Source organism: Haliaeetus leucocephalus, unplaced genomic scaffold, assembly GCF_000737465.1.
Source record: "Haliaeetus leucocephalus isolate CR32 unplaced genomic scaffold, Haliaeetus_leucocephalus-4.0 Scaffold1, whole genome shotgun sequence".
NCBI classification, from domain to species: domain Eukaryota; kingdom Metazoa; phylum Chordata; class Aves; order Accipitriformes; family Accipitridae; genus Haliaeetus; species Haliaeetus leucocephalus.
The window spans coordinates 10195988-10217036 of NW_010972437.1; the positions used below are offsets into that span (position 1 = coordinate 10195988).

Genomic DNA, 21049 nt, shown 5'->3' on the forward strand with positions numbered 1-21049 from the left:
TCGGGGGGGGGGGGGGGGGGGGGGCACTTGCAAGTGCAGAGACACATTTAAGCAAAAGGAGGTGAATCACAGAACTGTTTTTACTTTTTCATATCAGTGTGTCAAAAATGAGACACGCTGGCACAGAACACTTGGGTTACATGACTTGCTTCGGCAAATTCTTGCCTACTGTACATTGTATCATACATTGGCTCCTACATTGTACAAGGTTTCTATGAAAAACACCGTTTGTGACTGTGAAAAACAGTCCTCAGCATAGAGGCTGAACTATAAATAAAATCTTTTCAGTGTAAAGGGTTCAGCCAAGTTTCCATCAAAGATCTGAATCTGCCCTTACTCTCTCTCCTTCTCCTCAATAAACATCCCCAGACCAAGAAATATTGACCTTTATTACATTTGGCAGGGAAATTCTACCTCAGTTTCTGGCCTAGTGCAAAGGGGATTTAGAATACGCTGCCATTTTGGCATCTCGGAAATGCAAACATCCTGGGTCCATGTGCCTTTTTTGCACTTCATAAAGAAAAGAGAAGAGAGGAGGCTGAACTAGAATTGAGCTCTAATGTGGGAACAAATATTAAGTAAATAAAAATGTTTGCTACTCTGCATAATAAAGTGCAGATTCTAGTAAGCTTAGATATAAGTCAGTCTACCCTCAGTGAGGTTAAAAAGTTTTTTTTTTTTAATTTTTTAAAAAAGACCCTGAAGTACACACCAAACCAAAACCTGAGAAAACTTCCTTGGGATAGTCATCTTCAGTTCTGATGAACACTTCGTAGATGGGAGACCAGGACTGAGCTCGAGAAACTGAAGAATGATTCAAGATTAAAATTGGGCAAATCCATCCAGTTCTGCGTTCACCCCAGCAGTTCTCCTGCGAGGTTCAGAAACACTGACCACTGGAGCTGCCTCGCCAGCAGCCTTACAAGGCCTGCTCCAGCAACCCCCTTCAGCATCCACATGCCAACACCTATTCCACTTCAGTCTTTGTCTATATTTAGGATCGGCTTTAAGATGAGTAGTGAAATAGTAATGAAACACAAAACCAAGAGAAAACAGAACAGTGAGAGTTGAAGACAAAATCATTTAATGCCATACAATAAACCTAAAAATAAAAAAATATTTTAAAAAACTAAAAACTGCTATTACATCTTTAAAAAGATAGAAGCCCAGGGAATTAAAAGACCAATATGTTGAGCTGTAATTTGTATCCAAAGCATGACCTGTTCAATTTTAAGTGCTTCTTAAATATTGTTCTGCAGGAAAATGAAGGAAAGCTCCACAATATGAGAGCAGTTTAATCCTTATTGGATCTATACTGCTGAACCAATCATTACCTTAGTACACCAGTAGCCACTTCTTGGTTCAGCTTAAACTAATGGTCCACTGGATAGCCTTCAAGCTGACTAAAAAAATACATGTCAGCTGATAAAAGGAGACAGTGCTATACCGAACTATGAGGGCTCAGCCCAAGAAATAAGCCTTACAATTTGCACTGCTATGACAGTACTTACATTCTTTCATTGATGTAACTGACAGGCTTTGGAAATTATTAGTATTAACAACACAGGCGTGTTTTGCTTTTCGAGCACAGTGAATGCATTTCATATTTATGGAAATTATGGTTTCTTTTAGAAAAAGAGATGGACAAGGATCGTGACCAATGCATTTTTATAAACATCCACCACCAGAAAACCTCAAATTTTTTTTCTTCATTCAACTAGATAAATTAGACTTTAGACAATAACTTATGTTAGACAGTAAGTGGTATGAACTCTTACCAAAATAGTTGAAATTGGCACAGATCAAAGAAATCCTACAGAGACAATATAGGACAAAGCAGCAATTTTTGTGAGTCTTTAGCTCATTTAACGCTTTAGTCCAGTGATCAAGGGAGGATTTGTTCCTTTTTGACCACTGATGTAGAATGTCAAGAACCAGCACATTTGGTCTACAGATGGTATCAGACCACCATGGCTTCCAACTCTAATAAAAGATGCAGTGGAACACTGATTATGCCAGCTCAGAGCATCTCATTTCCCTTTGGGTACCTCACATATATAATTTGAGCAAGCAAGTAAACCCTTGCTTTTCTTGTGAGAGAAACCATCAGCAAATGGGAGTGAGCTCAGCTCCTCTGAGTGCTTTTGGAGTAAAGGACCAGAGATTGAAGGCTGAAACCACCCCAGTACAATTCTGCTGAGATTTATGAAGATACCAACACCCCTTCAAAGACACAGCATCAAAAGCTGAGCAATCCGAAAGATCAAGGGCCCAGGCTTAATCTAGTACATCAGAGATTATTGTTAACATCATAAATTTGGCTGATCAACGTAAAAAGGGACTGAAAGGGGCCAACTGAATTCCAAGTGACACATAAGCTAGTTAATCAAGCCCTTGTGAAAATTTCTCAAAAATGGTAAGCAAGACAGTAACAGCTAAACTAGAAACAAGACACTTAACTGAGCACAGCCTGCCATACCTTGCAAAGACGCTTGTAATTCCAAAGAACAGCATTAAATTTCCCACTCTTTTATCCTCTAGACAAAAAAAATGTACTAGCACGGAATGAACAGGGTGGCTATTGTAGGCCACAACCTGGATCTCCTCCAGCACCTAGGATTCCCACACAATAATACTACAGCCGTTGCAGTTCTTCAGAATACGAAAAAAAAAATAGCTCTCATGTCTGTAGTAAAACTGGTACACATTAGTTCATCTAAAGTTTTCCAGTCCAAAGTAATCATAAAGATGTTCACTGAATATGTTTATTAATACTTTGAAAACAACTCTTCCAAACAAACTCTAAGCATGGAAACGAGAACTGAATTCCTGCTGGAAAGGATAAACTTTTTTTAATGCTTAACACCTATCCAAAGAGTTAACTGTTTGGATCAATTCATAAAGAGGGGGGATTAACATTCTTATTTCCCCTTGCTCATGTTACAGAAGATCAAGAGATGCTCAATAGACTTTACACAAATAAAGGAAACTTCATTCAAGCATAAATATACAGAATTCACTACAACTGAAGGACATCAAACCAAAACGCTCAGGCTTTTAAACAGAATGAGTAATTTCACGGCTCATACTAGTTAATGCAGCATAAAACAAGGGTAATGAAATCTCAGATTGGGAAGAACTGAGTTTATTCCCCTGGCGTCAGCAGGAGTGCCTCCTTTATCCATATGTTCCACTGATTATTTGCATTTCTGTAATTTTAAAAACAGGGGCCCCATTTCTTGTGCAGTATCGGCATTGGTCAATGACTGAAGCAGACACCCGGAAAACTGTCCAGTTTAGTAACTTACGTTCAATATAATGTCTGCTACAAACACTTTTCTGTAAGTTATTTCTGGAACAAAGTGTGTCCTTTCTTTGGATGAAGTTAATATGAGAAACAGATAAAGGCATTAAAAAAATAAAGATTTGGCTTAATAGTGTTTGTCAGCTTCTCTCCCACGCATGGTCTTTGTCTCTCTTCCCTGCAGGCTAAGTGTCTCCCCTCTCACAGTCTTCCAGCCTCTCTACCTGTACCATCACCTACTCTGCTGGCACCTGGGAAGGGAAGTGAGAAATGTGAACAATATATTTTTAGCAATGCTACCTCTCTTCTTCCAGACTGAAAGCACCAAGTCTACAAAGTTGCTACTGCCTCTGTGCACCTTATTTTTAATGGGAGACTTAGCTGTGGACAGGAAGGTGGAGAGCTGCTGCAAATCCATGAGGAGTGACAGCAGAGAGGGAGGAAAAAAGGTGCCACCAGATGAATTATGTCTGTCCTTCCCTACCCTCCCAATATTAACTGTTATAGACTAGGGAAGAAAGAGCATGGGAGTGAGGACAACGAATTGAACAAAAAGCATGGAGAAGCCTCTCCATGCTTTTCGTGCCCTACCACACGTTGATCCACACAGGACTATGGTTTGCATTGCACTGCCTGCTCCTCCCAGAGAGCAGCATGAGCCACTGTGTTTTCAAAATCAGCATGGAACAAGCCAGTTCATATTTTTGCTGCAAGAGAACGAAGTATCAGCAGCTATGTGAAAAGGGCTGATAGGAAGCTTTGAGGTGACACTTATTACAAAATTAATCAACAATCTTATGCCCATCATTCATTTCAATTATGGCAGGTGACACCTCCTGCCAGAATTACGGAGTACATTTACAACAGCATTGCTTAAAGGACACAATCAACCTAAGGTTTGTTCTGTTTTCTTATAGCCTGACCAATTTCAAATTCAAAATATAGGTAGTACATTGGATTTCAATTATCTAAAAAAATAATCAGAGCAATCACCTTTGTGCTGCTTTAGCACAGTTCAAAAGCCCAGAGCTCAGAAACCACAGCCAGCCACAGGGCAACTCACTCCACCCTCCCCTTCCTCCCCTTCTCACACGACTGACATTCTCATCTCTGCTGCTGCTGCTGCCGCCCTCGAAACAATGCAAGAAAGGGATGCCGTTGTGTCTTCCTGTGATGACAAGGATGGAAAATGACTGTGCATGAAATACAATGGGAAGGGATAAGAGAAGGGAGGGAGGAGTTCTGTAGTTATTCCTACAGTTAATTGTTTTAGGTGCTGTTTTTACTCTGGCTCTCCCTTCTTCTTTACCCTCCCCAGCTAAGGAAGGGCTGTTTGGACACTGTCAGCTGGAAACACACACCGGGCAGCGAATCACCCTGTCAGAGCTCCACCAAAATGCTCTCCTATTCCCCTCCAGTCCCCTCTCAGAATAATACATATGAGCAAACACATATACTCATTAAAAATGAGTTACAACTTAATGTAAATCATATCCAGATTGCAGTTTCTGAGATCAGAGGCAAGAATGAAATTACTTATGCCAAGACTCAAATAGTTCACAACTTACGTCCCCACATGAGGAACACTATTTTCAGATGGCACACTCCAGGCTTCATTTGAAGAAGATATATTCATGATTAGTTTTTAATAAAGAACGAGCCATTCCAAGCCATCTCTTATTCAGCAGTGCTTCTAAAAGCACTCTCACAATACTGTTGTGAAGTAAGAGTGAAAGGCATTTTCTGTTTTCATTTTTACATTATTTCATGAGCATACAAAGGACAATATGTGATGACAACGAAAGAGGTATTCTCTACTTTATTGCAGGAACACATTTTAAAATTAAAAACCATGAACAAATCTACAGAATAATTCAGTTTTCATATCAAACAGCTGCAGACCCTGTAACTGAAATAGTGTGTCTAAGGTTATAAATGAAAACTGTTCAGTATCATTATTTGAGTGACAGATTAAATTCCTAATCCAGTTATGGTAATGGCCACATTTGTAGTTTAACATAAATTAAGAGCTTAATTATATTTGTGACTATTTTAAACAAAATTACAAATTCCTTTGTACCTGTGAACGTAATTTATAGCAAAGCCACGTTCATTCTCCAAAACAATCTATTTTACACTGCAGCACAACACTGCTCTAATGGTATAATGTAATTCTTGTTGTAGAATGCGGAAAGAGTAGATTCACTGGTAGCACAGAGGTTTTGAAGATAAATGAAGATGCTATTCATTCAGGGGTAATTTCATCTTAGAACTATATGAAAGATGTTTCACTCACAAACAGTACCTGTATGGCTTGGGATTTAAGCATGTTTTCAGCTACAACACAATGCTGCTAGATTGATTATGTTGATACTGCGTTTCTCATCATGAAGAATTCCAGCTTTTATTCTCTTTAAAAAAAAGAGATTGTCAGATTTTCATTTCAGTACTAAGCCTTTGTTCAAGCCTCAGCAACAAGTTCAAATTTCTGCTACGGTTTTATCTAGAGAAAAACCAAACCACAATTCATACACACGCACACACACAAAACCCCAACAAATCTGTCGAGGGCAATTAATCATGCATGATTTACACATTTATTTGATTACTTGTTGAAGTAAATAAGCAGTTGGTCTGTGTAACACAATTTTAAATTGCCCAAACATCCTTCTGTCATTCACGACTAAGAACAGACAATTCTAAATGCACTTTGCTGGAATATATTAAGACCATTTACAAGGACATCAATTGCACAAGCAATTAATACATATCTTAACATAACGAGCTCCAGGCTCTATAACCTCAGGATAGCTATGAAAATTTCCACAATCCTGAACATTTTAGACAGCCTTTTAAGCAAGACTCTGAGACCACCTGCATAAAGGTTTCAGAAGAACCTGTAATAACAGAGGTAGTCTCAGCATCCACATTCCTCATCCGGACAAGTTGGAACAGTGCAGGGAGACGCTCATGCTGCTGCCATTTGAGGCAAGAGGCCTGGCACAGTGCAGCTGTATTAACCCCCTCCCTTCTACTCAGCCACACTACTTCCACACAGGCACTACACAAAAAGGCTTTGCCTGTACCGGGCATCAACAGGGAGACAGGGCCTGGACAGGCATTCTGCTTCAGACTGAAATATACTCTCCTACAGTAATTCAGTTTGAATCCATTTAAAACTCCATTTTTCCCTCCTTGAAGTTGTAAAGTTGTTTTGTTATTGAAATATAGTTGTGTATTCACTTCTGGTTTTTCAAACTAAATGCCTGCAACAGTCTGTTACACCTAACCTGAGAGCAACTTGCTCTGCTGGCTGCTTGATCCGCTCTGTTGACAAGAGGTACATGAAATGCCATCTCTAATACAGGGTCATCAATTTTAAAAGTCAACTTTTATTCTGACTAATTACTTACTATGGTATCGGATTTTATTCTTTATTTTATATGTAGCTATCTACATATATGTCCTCTGAGAGCTATCCCAGAGCAGCATTATGAAGATGTGCTGCAAGGAAATTTTGAGAAAGATCTTTCAGATCAGTTGCAGTACGTTTAGAGTCTTGTTGTGAACAATGTTCCTTAAAGATTTGATGGTGGCTGACTCCACATGCTCTTTTGATCAGAGGGACTCAAAATTCTGATGTGTTTTCACCATGTGGAAATTCAACAAGCCATGAACAAGCTATGTATCAGCTCTGGTGATATTCACATGCCCCAAATCAGTAACAGGGGGAAAAGGAACGGCAATAGTGGGGAAAAAAGTCCCAGGTACCAGCTCCTATTTCTCCTCTTATCCCCCGTTCCCATTTCTTCCTCAGGAAAAGAAACCACCCACCCTCCCCCCTCCCAAAAAAAAAACCCACCAGCAAAAAGATATCCAGTTAAAAGATAATCAGGCTCTCATCAGAATAAAAAGTAAATTCTAAAACAGAGGAACTCAGCAATTTCCTTATGCAAAACACACCAGTATAGTTAAAGCTTTCTGATCACTAAGCTAGTAATACATAACTACAGATCCTAGTATCATTTCCAAATGGATCAAAGACACCAAGGATAGCTATTCTTTCACAGTCACAACCACATTACACAGATTCTTCAAAATAGATATGATTCCCCAATACAAAATTGTTCTATAAAGTTTAAGATCAGATATCTACCACAGCCATATTTATAGTCATGGCTACTATCAGCTGTCCAGCTAGAGAATATTGAAGAAAAACAAGCATTTTTAATATATTATAGTTAATTTATCATCTAAGTGACATGTGTAGGATAACAATGGACTGGAAACAGTAAAGCAAAATGATGCATTGGAAAAGGAAATTTTAGGGTTATGTTGTTGGGATTTTTTGTGTGTGTTTTAAATACAAGCCACACCTATACGCATTGTTAGATGGTAAGAAAATTCATAAGAACCACAAAAAATACAGGTGCTGGAGTAAAAAGGAACACCAAAATCAACTGAGCAACAAAAACACTTATTTGCATTACTGTGAGGCATGATACAAAACACACTGCCCAAACAAATAAAACACTGCCACATTTATTTGGTGTATCAAAGATGACTCCTCTGTCCAGCAAAGGATAAAGGTATCTTCTTGCTGTGATAGAATTTAGTCTTAGAGGTATCTCCTAGATTGCCAGACTGGAAGGAAAAATGTTAAGAGATCCTATAAGTAGTTATCATGATCAAATGATCCTAACCTTTTCACCAGTAGTATCAGTTACAGTCTCCAAGTGTCCCACTTTGGCTAAATGAGATGTGACCTTTTTGGACAGCCCTCAAAGAGAGCAGTCTTGCTGTAGCTGCTCTGAGCTAGACCACACACAAAAAGCAAGCAGGGGAACAGTGCAACTCCCTACTATGCAAAGCAGCAGCAAAGTTGCTTTGAAGAACAGGAACCTTATAGACATCCTGCTCGTCACCACTTCTGACAGCCAGGCCCTCTCTACTAATGGGGAAAACATCCCCTTGAGATTTGGGGTTACTGAACCTAACAGGTTAATGGAGCTTATGTAGACTTCACAGCCACAGAGGTGCTTTTAAGTCAATCAGAGATGCAAGTTTGTCAATTATATGGACTATTTCTAAAAACCACATTGCATCTCAACTCTGTATACATGATGAAGTTGAGAAAACATATCAGAGACATACAGAGATTTGATGGCCACAGCCCACAGCAAACATGCCTTGAGTTTGGGGCAGTATTAGCTTTGAGAATTAAATAACCAGCAAGCATCATACAAGATGTTACAAGACAAACTAGCATACCAAGTGACAAAAGATGGGAACCACACACAATTCCCAGAGTAGGCAGACAAGCAGACACTGTACAAACATAAACCAATATAAATACGATTACAAGCAGCAGCACTCTATAGGACTCTCAAAATCTTCATGTCCTTTAGGCTCTGACACTTCAATGACAGTGTAAAGCACATCAGATGCAGGAAATAAGTAATTGATTTTGACAGAAATCATTCTTAAATTATTCATTTAGCTAAATAGAGTTACTTTAGCTACATAATCATTCAAAAAATAAAATGGAATTAACATCTTTAGTTTAGAGAAGATGACATTTTACCTGAACAGCAAGGGAAGACGCATTATCAGAAAGCAAAATTTGTTCCTCTGTTGAAAGAAAAAAAACACAAAAAATGTAATTACAAAAAACAGTGCCCATTTAGCTACTGACCTGTAACTGTAAGCCATTCTGGGTTGCATTTCTTATTCATAAAACAAGGAGCACATATATAATTATTATGCAGCTGGACTAGAAAACCTGTGATATGAATATTAAAAAAAGAAAGAGAAAAAAAAGAATACCAGGAATATTTCTCCTGCAAATGCAATTGCATTTATCATACATTACCACCAATGTACAATAAAAAAATGCTCACAACTAAAAACCAAACGCTTGAGTTTTATGCCAATTACTCTTCTTCTAATCAAAGTTAAATAAAACCACATCTTCATAACTCCTCTGGCTAAAAAGTAAAAGCATTCAGAAACCTATAAAAGCAGCTTGCAGTTAATATTGCACACTGTGTCTAGGTCTGTCACACAAAAGAAAGATGACAAGTTCACTGCAATAAAAATTCCATGCTTAGAAGACTAGGGCTGCTACCTATTAGTCTTCATTACTTTGCAGTCTTCTGACAACTGTAGCAGGCTGCTGAGCCCCAAATGGGGGCCATAATGTGATCTGATGATATATGAAGAGCTGCTAAAGGGAGCCTGAACCATCCTAGCCTATACATTTTAACAGTTCCTTTTTACTGAGAGCCCACTTTACCACAAGACTTCAAAAATCTGCTGCCTCAGCTATTGGTGCAGTAAATCTGCCAACTGTGCCTGCAACCACATCATTTTACACTGCCTACAGCAGCCAATATAATGAGTCAATAATAAACCAAGGACCTCATAGGCCATGAATAGCTGGTTTATATTGGCAGATGCAAGCGTAGCTAAAACCTCTGACCAGACAAACAACACAAAGGACTCTTTTAACAGTTTCTGTGCTTCCTTGCAGTTAATTATCTTAGTGCATATTTAGTGTGTTTTCTAAAAATGAAGTAATTATTAATTGCAAAAACCAGTGTACCCACCTTTCAGTTGCTGATACAACGCAGCATTTTCAGGCCAAGGCTCTGCGGCTGTGGAAAGAAGAAGAGTTAATTAAGCAAGCCAAACAACAATGTGCTTGCAGGTGCTAACTGAATACAAACGTTACCTAGAGCAGGAACTCAAACTGCAAAGATGCTGATGCAAGATTTAACCTGCCCTAAAAACGTCCCCCTGTCACTCTCTTCTCCCGTACCTCTCTCCTGCTCACAGAGGGACAACACAGAGCAGAAAACTAAGTCCCAAAATGTAATGTTGCAAGAAAAGCTAAAATTCAAGCTACATTACAGAATGGCCTTGTAATTCTCAAGCAGCTAAAGCAGCTGTTTTCCTTCCACCATAAAGACATCCTTGTGCCCATTTCCATCACAATTCTGGACACTCTCAAGAGCAACTATTTATTAAAGTACTAAACAAAGAATTCTGGAAAGAACAGAACAAGACACAGAGGAGAGAGGCACAAACCTCCAAACCAAGTGTGAAGAATGCTTTAGGGAAACGGAAAAGCTTTCTGCCTTTTAAACTTGTGTCCTTACTGGTCCTACATATAATACCCATACAGGCAGGTGCTCGGGCATGTCAGAAACCTATCCACCAGGATGACTGGGACTACCTATTGCTTTAAATGATGTACTGATCAACCCTAAAATGGGAATGTCAATATGCATTTAAAAAACTGCATCATCAGTTGTTCAAAACAGTCGAAGTTGTTAAAAAAAAAGTCAAGGAAATAAAAGACAATCACACCTTCCAGTTGAGAACCATTACACTTAATCAATCATACACTACTTGAATTTATGGTAAGGCAAAAACAGTAATCAGTACTGATCTACTGTTAACAGTAGCATTAAGATAACAGGTCATCACATTATTTTGTATCCATTACATTCCTTGTTAATGTCTGATTAAAAATCTATTTTTACATACCAATTCAAACCTTGCGTTCCACCAAAACTAGCTATTTGTACACAAAATTAATGCTCTAATCACATAATTTTTTTTTTTTAAGCAATAATGTCTATAAATAACTATGTGTGGTTCAAACAGAATTATGCCACTGGCTTCAACTGTCTTTGACCTCAGAACTCAAACGTAAAATGCACAAATTTCTAACTCATTTTGGGTACTCAGGAAGTATTAACTTTTATGGAAGTCACATAGAACTGTAAAGTTTGTAACACTGTACACAGTTTTGCAAAGGTCACTAGCTCTTAACTTTAAGGCACAGAGCCTATCAAAGCTATACTAGTATGGGCATGAGAAAGCAACTAATCACATTTAAGTGTCATGAAAAAATGTTTTATGTTTTATTGTAGCAGTTATCGGTGTTACACCCCTCCATTAAAGTTTTGCCCTAAAGTAAAAATTCTTGAGGTGGAAGTACATTTATTTCTTTAAATAAAGAGACTAAGATAGCGTCTGCAGTACCACGGCCTTAACTGTTTAAAATAATTTATCTAACATACATTTATGCAGGTCCACTGAAGTCTTGCAAGAGCGAGGAAATTAAGAATGTTATTACTATACTTTAGCAGACTTATCAGTGCTGCACTCTGAGATACTTACAGAAGTAACTAAGTCATGAAGGTATATTGATCTCATAAATACTCCAGCCAACCAGTGAAAACATCCTTTTTACATGCCAAAAAATGGTACAGAGAACTTCAAATTGCATGGGCCCACTTCTACTGAAAATTTTTGCCTGACCTTCTTCAGACTGGAATGTTAGATTTATATCTAATTCGTGGATTCCAGCCCAAACTGGAAGTGGCCTATTTTCACACAAGCACGTGGCTGAAATATTTCAGGCCCACAAAAATCAAGTGAACTTTTCATTTTCCAACAAAAGAGCTAGGTATTTTTCAAGAAATTCAAACACTAATTCCAGTCTGATCTTGGCACTAAGCTATATGCAGCTGTAGATATAGATCTATAGATAGATAAAAAACAGCTTCTTGGCACACAGAATCCAAAACTACACTGTTGCTAAGGCATGCAATATCCATGCTATAAAATAAAACACAAGTAGAATATTTTTTGTAACTTGTTTACCCTTATCAGCTTAAATTTTCTTTCTACATTCTACTGATCACATACAGATTTTCATGAACCGTATCTGCTGACCCTAATTTCGTTAGTCATGATATGAAGTCTTTATCCCACAGTCTTAGTACCCAGGAGCATATGCCCAGCTTGAGGGAAGGAAAGGACAAGGGTTGTTTAAAATCATTGCATTCACTCAATTCACAGTTTAGTTGTGTACTAATCCATGTCTTTTGACAAGTACATGAAACAAGGACAAACAGCCGAAAGAAAATCTCAGCCTTCATTATTAGTACACCTTAAACTCCAAATTTCTGCAGTTCTGAGAAAATGAATGAATAATACCCCCTGCACTTGGCACATGACAGTCTCCAGAGGTAGCTCATGATTCTGACCATGTTTGGATCAGGTGGACACATGCTCACAAGCCTGGAACTGAGGCCTTCAGTTCTTTGTATGCAGACCAGATAAAGATAATTGATTTTGCTGTCACTGTACAGATTCGATTTTAAAACAATCAACTTCATGTTAAGATTCATGTATTACTACTCATATCCTAGAAAAAATATTCTGCAGAATGCACTCAGAATTGCACGCAGCAGATCATGTTCAACAATACTGGAGGTATATGCACAAAGCCTGAGCAATCCTCTGGAAACCAAAGAATTAAATACCTACTCGCTATCTGTCCCGTATCTTCCAATTTCTACTCACTGTCTTTCTTCCAAGATGTTTAGAGTATGAAATATTTTTTTCTGATGGAGCAAGAAGTTCAAGTACAGACTGCTACATGAGAGGTCCAGGTTCGTAAGGCGCAAGCTAAATTCAAGTATCAGCTCCCCAGCTGCCTTTGATTAGTTGTAAGGTGAAAACATGCAGATAAGGGAGACCAGAACCCCGTTGGGGGAAGAGAGGAGGAGGAATTGCTGAAGGGATGTCACATGCCTCCACAAGAGGAGAAAGTGTGTAACATCTTTAATGTACAGCAATGACTCTTGCCTTATGAATGTAGGTGAAGACACAATTTGTAGAATAATAGGCACTAATATTACACGCTGCTTCAGTTCTGTCATATTTCCAATCCATCAAGTTGATTAATGCTATAATAACTCCTCACAAACTTATCATTTGTGCACTAATGAAGTCAAATCCAGTTTATCCTTCAGCAACTATAATCTTCTGGTCTGTAGATGTTCGTTTCCCTGCTAACCACGGCTACTGCGGCACTAAGTATATAAAGAGAAAATTAACAAATGTGATGTCAATTCAGTTTCAGAAGCTTTCAACACAGAATCACATTTATGTGTTAGATCCTACACAACAGACATTTTTATCATTAGCTACTCACAGGATGAAATAACTGCCTGGAAGTATGCCTTAAAGGAATAGCTTCTCTACATATCTTAAGAATAAGGAACTACTTGGTTCTTCCCTGTGCCTCCATAATCGGAGGAATTACTATTGTGTGGTTTTCAATGGGTCTGCCTCTCAGGCTTGCAGTCTTTAGTAAAAGTTGTTTTCCCACCCTACTGAAACTTTTCCCATGCTTAATGAATTCAAATATTTAGTCTTTCATGTGGATTGTCTTCTGTTTGTTCAGGACAAGCAAACCGCATGCTGTTGTCTTTCCCTACTTCTCCTCTACCACACTGGTTGTTTTAATGCCAGTTATAGGAAACAACCATCTGCAGGATTAGTCCTCCCTGTTAAATTTGTCTGAAATGAGCTTGAGTTCAAAAGTTACTGGGAAGTGAGAATTAAAGGGAGATGGACACAGAAAGCATCACTGCATAAGCCTTGTTATTCTAGAAGCTGAGAATTCAGCAGATGCAGCATCACAACAACCGGAAAAGTCAAACAACAAGTAAACCACTTACATAAAATCTTCTTTGGTTTTGTGGATGACTAAAAATGCATGAAAATTTCACTAAGCTCAACGTGTTTGTTAGTCAAAGTGTTTTACTTATTAACAGTTTAGCATAGACAATGAACATTTCAAAGTGTTAACAAGGCTCTTAGGTGTCAAATTAGACTTTTCGAAGAAAATTCTGTGAACTGGTGTGTTGCATGTTCCCAGTAGAGTTTTAATTACTCAGGTTTGTAACTATCTATTAAAACAGATTCCTAGACTCCTCACCTGTCATGTCAGAGAATGACTTAGAAAATACATCATTTCTGCTCTTACAAAAAAACTTCCAAAACACAGAATGAGTCATGACAGTCATGTCAAATTCCTTGCCACTGAAAAAATGTATTGCATTAGGTACATTTTTCAGATTTTGTGGTGACATGTTCACTTGAGCAACATTAAGGCCAGAGACAGATACTCAAAAAGCATTTTGATTTCAACATTTCCAGATGTTTCAGACTGCACTTCAATAATAAGATGTTATCCACCCAAATACTTTTGGGACAGCAAGAGAGAATGCACATATACTGTAAGAACAGATACTTAAGAGCACCGGACCCCACTATCAGCAGGCGATCAGCAGCTCACCTGAGGCCTACACACATCTCAGCTCCAACTAATGGTCTCAAAACAGGACATACTATATTTGCACAGCGGTGAATTTTAATTCAAAGAATGAGAGGCTGCAATAAACATTCCCCCAGTGAAGTCTGTGCAAGAGGAAGCACCACATTTCCAAGATGGTCTACAGTGCCTCAGCCCCACCAATTCCTTGTCCAGGCTGTTCAGAGTCTCTTTATGAGTATACAAAACTCGATTTCAACTCCTACACTCTGAATTACTGGGAAACTATTCATCCTGTGTCAGTGCTGCCTGGATGAATGGGGGAAACAGACATTTTCATCCACCTTCCCCAAGCAGCTTCACAATGATGAAAGAGATGTAATGAAATACATGGTTTACAGTTATGCCTTTAGTCCTGTTACTTAAAAAAATAAGACTCTGTGAAAATAGAAGACACAAAATACTTTGCAAGTTAAGTTGTGGAATATGCTAAACAACAATTTAGCCATTTCAGCAGTCTAGTATGAATAGCCAGTTTCAAGCAGTAGGATATGTGGTGTGGTTTGCCCTGCTAGTCTGCCACTCATTTAGCACACTTGCTGTCAAGCTGCAGCATTCTTGAATACCAGCTACAGACAAATGCCAGAGACCTCTGGATCCAGGCATCAAGATGTTCCCTCTTGCACAGGAAATGAAGTTATCAACAGGTTAAAAGTTTTTGTAGGAAAACACTCAACTGGAAATTAGGTTGTTGCCAGCTCTTAGCAATACCATAGAATTTTGGTGGGGCAATAACACTTTTGGAAGGCAACACAGATAGAAATAATCTTCTGTGATAAAACTAGCCTATGACTAGTAAGAATCAAGGCTAAAGAATTAACACCGGATGTTACTATCCTGTTGAGTATTTCTCAAGTACTGAAACTGTACAGTGAGAAGTAAATCAAGACAATTTCTGCCCCAAATCTCCTACAAACTAAAATTTACTGAATTCTCAGTATGCCAGCAATTTGTCCTTTGATATCTTCTTTCTGCTTCTGTAAATGAAGTACTTGGTCAACTAACAATCTCCTCCATGCAGTTCACTGTGTGCTGTTATGCAGGGGAGGCTAGGACCTGCGCTGGGAACATTTGATCTTCTCAGAGCAATTTCCTAAAATGTTAAGAAGTTTATGGATCATATAGAAATTAAGACTACTCCTTCTCTAAAGTCACCACATTTGCATGGTTTGCATGGATCAGTTTCCTTTCTGTTATATTCTTCTTAAACACTTTGATATTAAACTTGCATAAAAACGAGGAAAGCTAAAACATCTGTATTTACCAGTTTGGTTCACATGGCATTAAGAGCCTGTTAAAACAGCCAAGAGGCAAGATATCCTCTATTAAAAATAAAAAAAAGAAAGTTGGCATTAATTTGAATCACTGTATTACAATATTACAGCTGGAGAGATTAACTTACACATTATTTCCACATAGTTTCCTTCAGCCTCTCCCTAGATACAAATTTGATTAAATTATAATGAGATACCTCAAAACTGTTTTCTCACAAGAGTAAACACTAAAAAGAAATTTAGTCTTACATCTGGGCAACATCCACATCCAGCAAGTGGATACTTACAAGTCTCCAAACATTATGCAGCAAACATCATAACAATCAGCAGGAAGACAGCTACCCTTTTTGGTTTCCCAAGACTGCTGCTCACTATGACCTAGATGTAGTAACCCAAAGAAAACCACACGGAAAGCTACCCCACAGATTCCAGAAGGAAGGAGGATTATTAGCTGCTTGATGTTAAGATGCATCAAAAAGAAGCAGATGATCACTTCATTCTCTTTTCATAATACAAATTGGTCATATTTTCAAGTAGCAATACATTGTTTAAAAAGAAAATGCCAGGAATTGATGTGTTTCTATATCCTTATTACAGGAAATGAGGGGTATATTTTGATTAATACAGTGAAGCTGCAGCCACTTTGGAATCAAAGCAGTTAAAAATATACATCTCATACATTAACAGTGATCAATAAAGGAAGTACGGGAAAGTTGTGAATTAGCTTCCTTAAGACCCACCAGTTCAACCCATCCACACTGAGTACAGATCAATTTCATGTAATTGGCCTGATCCTGTAAACTAACATGGGCCAAGAAAAAAATGAAAGCATCAGCAACTCCCTGGCTCTGCTGACAAAGGACCAAAAAAGTGTTTCATAGCGCCTTGCCAAATGAAAACCGACTTTCACACAAGTTAAACAGTATGCATTAAATCATGTATCAAATAATTACATCATTTGCTTAAAGCCATCCCAGGCCTCCTTCGTTGAGATATTACAATTCAGATAAATCATGACTGTTCAGTAATTATTGATCAAGCAGACTGTCATTGTAAAGACTCAATCTCAGCAGCAATTCTCAAACTTGAGTTTCCTGTGGCTGCACCACTAAGAGAGCCAGCGTGTGACATTACCGCAGCAGCCATTTAGCATAACACAATCTGCTTCTTCACCCTCCAAGAAAGCTATTAATTGCATGTATTTAAGCATTAGTCCAATTCTGTTACTGTCTTTGAGTTGACTTTGCAGAGTGTACACATCTGCAGTTCAATCCTCCAGGGTGCTCAGCACTCTCACTGCTGGGGGAGGCCACAGGAGGGAGATCGCTCAGCATCTCCGCACTTGCAGAATCACGCCTCCCATCTGGAGAGGAGGCCAAAAAATCTCAACAAACTCAAATCCATAAATAAAAGTTGTTCCTAAATCAACATCTGGATTTCTTCAGAAAAATCAAGAGTGTGTGCCAGCTAAATGATCTCAAAAGATTTATTTATAAAGTCCTGACAAGAAGGAGCTATTTTACTTATTCCTGATAGTCAGCATAAATGCTCCATCTCAAAGAAGCTCTATAATTCTTAATTATAGCTTTTTATAAAGCTAAATCAATCCCTTCCCTTTGTGCTACTTAAGTCCCTTGCCCCATTTTGGCCCTGACTCAAGAAGTGAAACTTCAAGCACAGGAGCTGTGAAGAGTAGCACAGTGGAGGTATGATACCCATGAATGCCTTAAGTGCCCTGATGGACTGGGACACTTCTTAGCCACGTTATCTACATTTGTATACTTTAAAATAGTCCTTTGAAAGCTCTCTTAGATTGAGATGCCCTCTTCTCTGTGGTAGTCTGAACATCTCCTCCCCTAAGGATGTTTGACTGGCAGCCCGAACACCACTTCTGCAAAGGGTCCCAAGGAGCTCCCTGCTTTCTCATCCACAGCACCCCGACTCTGATCCACAATAGAGATCCTACACATCTGTCCTGCCAGACAGGACCTCAATATCCCATACCTGCTCCAAAAGCTGCTCCCTACACACATAATTCCTGCTCACCCAGCCCTGGCCTCTCTGGCCTTTCATTAAGGCTCGCCTTCATTCTCTCTTTCCTATCTTGCCCACAGCCCTAAGCACAGCAGTAACAGGAGATACAAAGTGATGACAACAGAGACTCTGTGCCAGAATCTTGCAAAGGGGCAAGAAGAGCTGAGATCTCTAGGCAGGAGAGAGAGCTCTGCAGGGTAGAAATGCAGTTAGCACTGGTGCAGTCAGCCAGCCAAGCACTGCCACTAGCCAGGGGGATGATGTTGCTTTAGGGCTCACAGTCTTTAAGTCAGCCCAAAACAGACAATGATATTTGCGATAGCACCTCTCAGACTCTTCCTCACCTTTGGGAAACACTGCAGACTCCCTGCTTCAAAATCTGAAAATGTTTACCCTGTTCTCTTAATCATATCCTCACAGCCTTCCTCATTTCTTTCCCAAGGCTTTCAGTGAACACACTCAAATACACCCAGAGTTTCTCCAATATGGCATTCAAATGCAAAAAAAAAAAAAAATACAGACGCAGTTGGACTTTGAAAGTTCTTGCTAGGGATGCAAGCATTACATTGGCTTCAATTTCATTATACAACAGCTAGAAGGGAGAACTGTTAAAAATTCCCATCTCTCAGCATTTTTGCTTTCCAATTCAGTATGCACATTCCAAACTTCTCTTTGGGCTTTTTCACCCCCAAAAGAGACTGGTATCAATTTTTCCTGCATTCTTTGCAGCACCATTGTAATTTTTTCCTTTGATGCTTCCAATCCTTCCAACAGATTTCACAGGTTTTACTACTACATGTAACTTCTTCCAGTTTGTACTAAAACATCCATGTTCATGGGACATCTATGTCATCTTCTTAATAACTAAAGACCAGATTTTAAAAATAATAATAATAAAAATTTCAGAACCTGGTGTGGACTTTCTCTCTGTCCTCCCCACGGCTTGCATGCACCTGGAGTTTCTCACTTACTTTCAAAAGAGACAGCTGAAAAAGCCCAGCAGCGCAGCAATATGCGACACCTGTTCAACCAGAGCAAAGAAGGAGAGCAACCAAGCTCACTCATTCATTCTTGTTTTGGAATGGAAGCGGTTCATAGGGCCCAAACCTACAGGAAGAGACCAGGTTAGTGCTTGGGGACAGTCAGAGAACAGAGCATCCAAGAACCAGAGGGGGGAAAAAAAAAAAAAAAAAAGGGGGGAAAAAGAGAAGAAAAATCTGGTTCTTCTCCAAAGTCATTCTTCTATGACCTCTTGTGAGCTGAACAGTTAGGCTCCTAAACAGCACTGGTATCCGAATCATTCTACAACTGATGAAAGCTTGCTTGCAAATCAAACTGGACAATATCAAAACACATGTTACTTTTTGTTTACTAATTTTGTTACTGTTATTTCTAGAGCAATCTCATTCCTGGCATGAGAAAAGAAGATATTACTGTAGCAGAAAACATGTAACAATAAAATGCTGATTAGAGAAAGACTGCTTAGTCTTAATGGAGCCAGAAACAACTCTATCTATTATAAACTGTAATTATATTGCTTCTTAAAAGAAATAACAATATCTCAAAATGAAATATGTACTGTACTATAATAATTCTGAAAGTCATTTCTCCCTGACCTAAAAAAAGATTAGATAGGCAATCCACTCAAAAGATTGGTTCAAATCAAGCCATAAAACATATGTGTCTGAGCACAAATTGGCAAGAGCACTGTAGGAGACTTGTTTATTGAAACTGAACAAGAGTTAAAGGGATTCCTTTTAGTTTGATTACCAAAAAAAAAGCACATGTAAAAGAACACTGTAAGATAAAATCATACAGCCTGACAAATCTGGTATTTTTCAAATCACCTCTTTTTGACTACAAGCACCTCTGCAGCAAGCTTAAACAACCTGTGCTGCAGATAACCTATTATTAAGCAAGAATAACTATTTTTTTCACCTCACATGTGCAGGAAACGTTAACATTTACTGGGCACATTTTGATGCACAAAATGCATGCTCAGTTTAAATTTTATGTCTGTATGTGCAGGAACACATGAAACGTCAGGTTTCATTCCCTGTGTATTTGTTCTCAGCCAAATTGCAGCTTGTCTCAATACATAAAACATGCACATCAGAGATTTATTTTTGCTCTGGCATGTTGCATTGGAGGTAAACTCACTAAGAATATAAAATATCTAAAGGCAGGAGGGCATCTGTTTTTCAAACTGCATTCATTTCCCTTAGTATTAAAACTAGCCTAAGACCCTTGGACGTAACTCAACGGCAATAAACAGAAGTAATTTTCCAGAGATCAAAGGACAAAAAAGGGTATTATTTTCTCTCTTTTGATCACTAATCTAAAACTAATGTTTTTGGGGAAAAAAAAAAAAAAAGTAAAGCATATTGAGTAATTTAGTGATCAATTAAACATCTTTTCAACAATCTTTTAAAGATGATTTGAGCAGTCAGCTTCTCAAAACTACTACAGTTAGAAAGATTAATGTTCCGGACCACTTGAAAGCTGGCACTCTAATTCTTCTTACAGTATAAACACTCATTTCCTATCCCGTTAATACGTGATTGATGCTGAGCTACTCTAAACAAATTCTCTACCACATTATCCAATTAATATTTTCTACAGTTCAGAAATAGATGATTTAAAATGTGACATAACATGCTTGCAATTCATGAAGCTATGGAAATATTTGTTTATTATTCCCTGAGACACAGCATCAGCCTTTTTATACTTCTGAGTAAGCGAACAGTTGAATGGCACTAAAGCAAGTGTTTTACTCCACATAAGTGATGTAGTCATCATTTTGTATTTAATCATTAATGCATTACAGCAGCAGGCTATGCTCAGCATGTTCAGGTGAATGCATGTTGCACAGAGAGGGTGCTGAATTACCGCAGCAGTGCAAGCAGGCTGAGCAACTGATGGTCACCAAATGGCCGAGGTTGGAAGGCACTTCTGGAGGTCCAGGGTCAGCAGGTTGCCCAGGGCCATCTCCAGTTCAGTACTGAGCATCTCCAAGGATGGAGACTCTGTAACTGCTCTGAGCAACCTGCTTCAATATCAAACTATCCTCACAGTAAAAAAAGTTTTTCTTATGTTCAGATGGTATTTTCTGTGTTTCAGTTTGTGCCGAGACAGTGAATAGCCACATCAGAAGTGTCAGAATGCATAAGGTGCAGGAAAGGTGAAGACAGGTAGTCCTTAAAAAAAAAAAATTTCTAATACATACACAAGTAAGTC

The 21049-nt window shown here is 38.6% G+C and overlaps 1 protein-coding gene across 1 annotated transcript in view; it reads right to left on the reverse strand.

Moving 5' to 3' along the window:
- The window catches only part of MTX2 (metaxin 2), a gene marked incomplete at its 5' end in the record, with an annotated part of 30913 nt that extends 10106 nt beyond the window's left edge, over positions 1-20807 (reverse strand). The window contains 3 exons of the mRNA XM_010569312.1: positions 8889-8935; positions 9913-9960; positions 20702-20807. Of these exons, the coding sequence (XP_010567614.1) occupies positions 8889-8935; positions 9913-9960; positions 20702-20807 (201 nt within the window). The remainder of the gene's footprint in view (positions 1-8888; positions 8936-9912; positions 9961-20701) is intronic.
- Between the last annotated feature and the right edge of the window lie 242 nt (positions 20808-21049).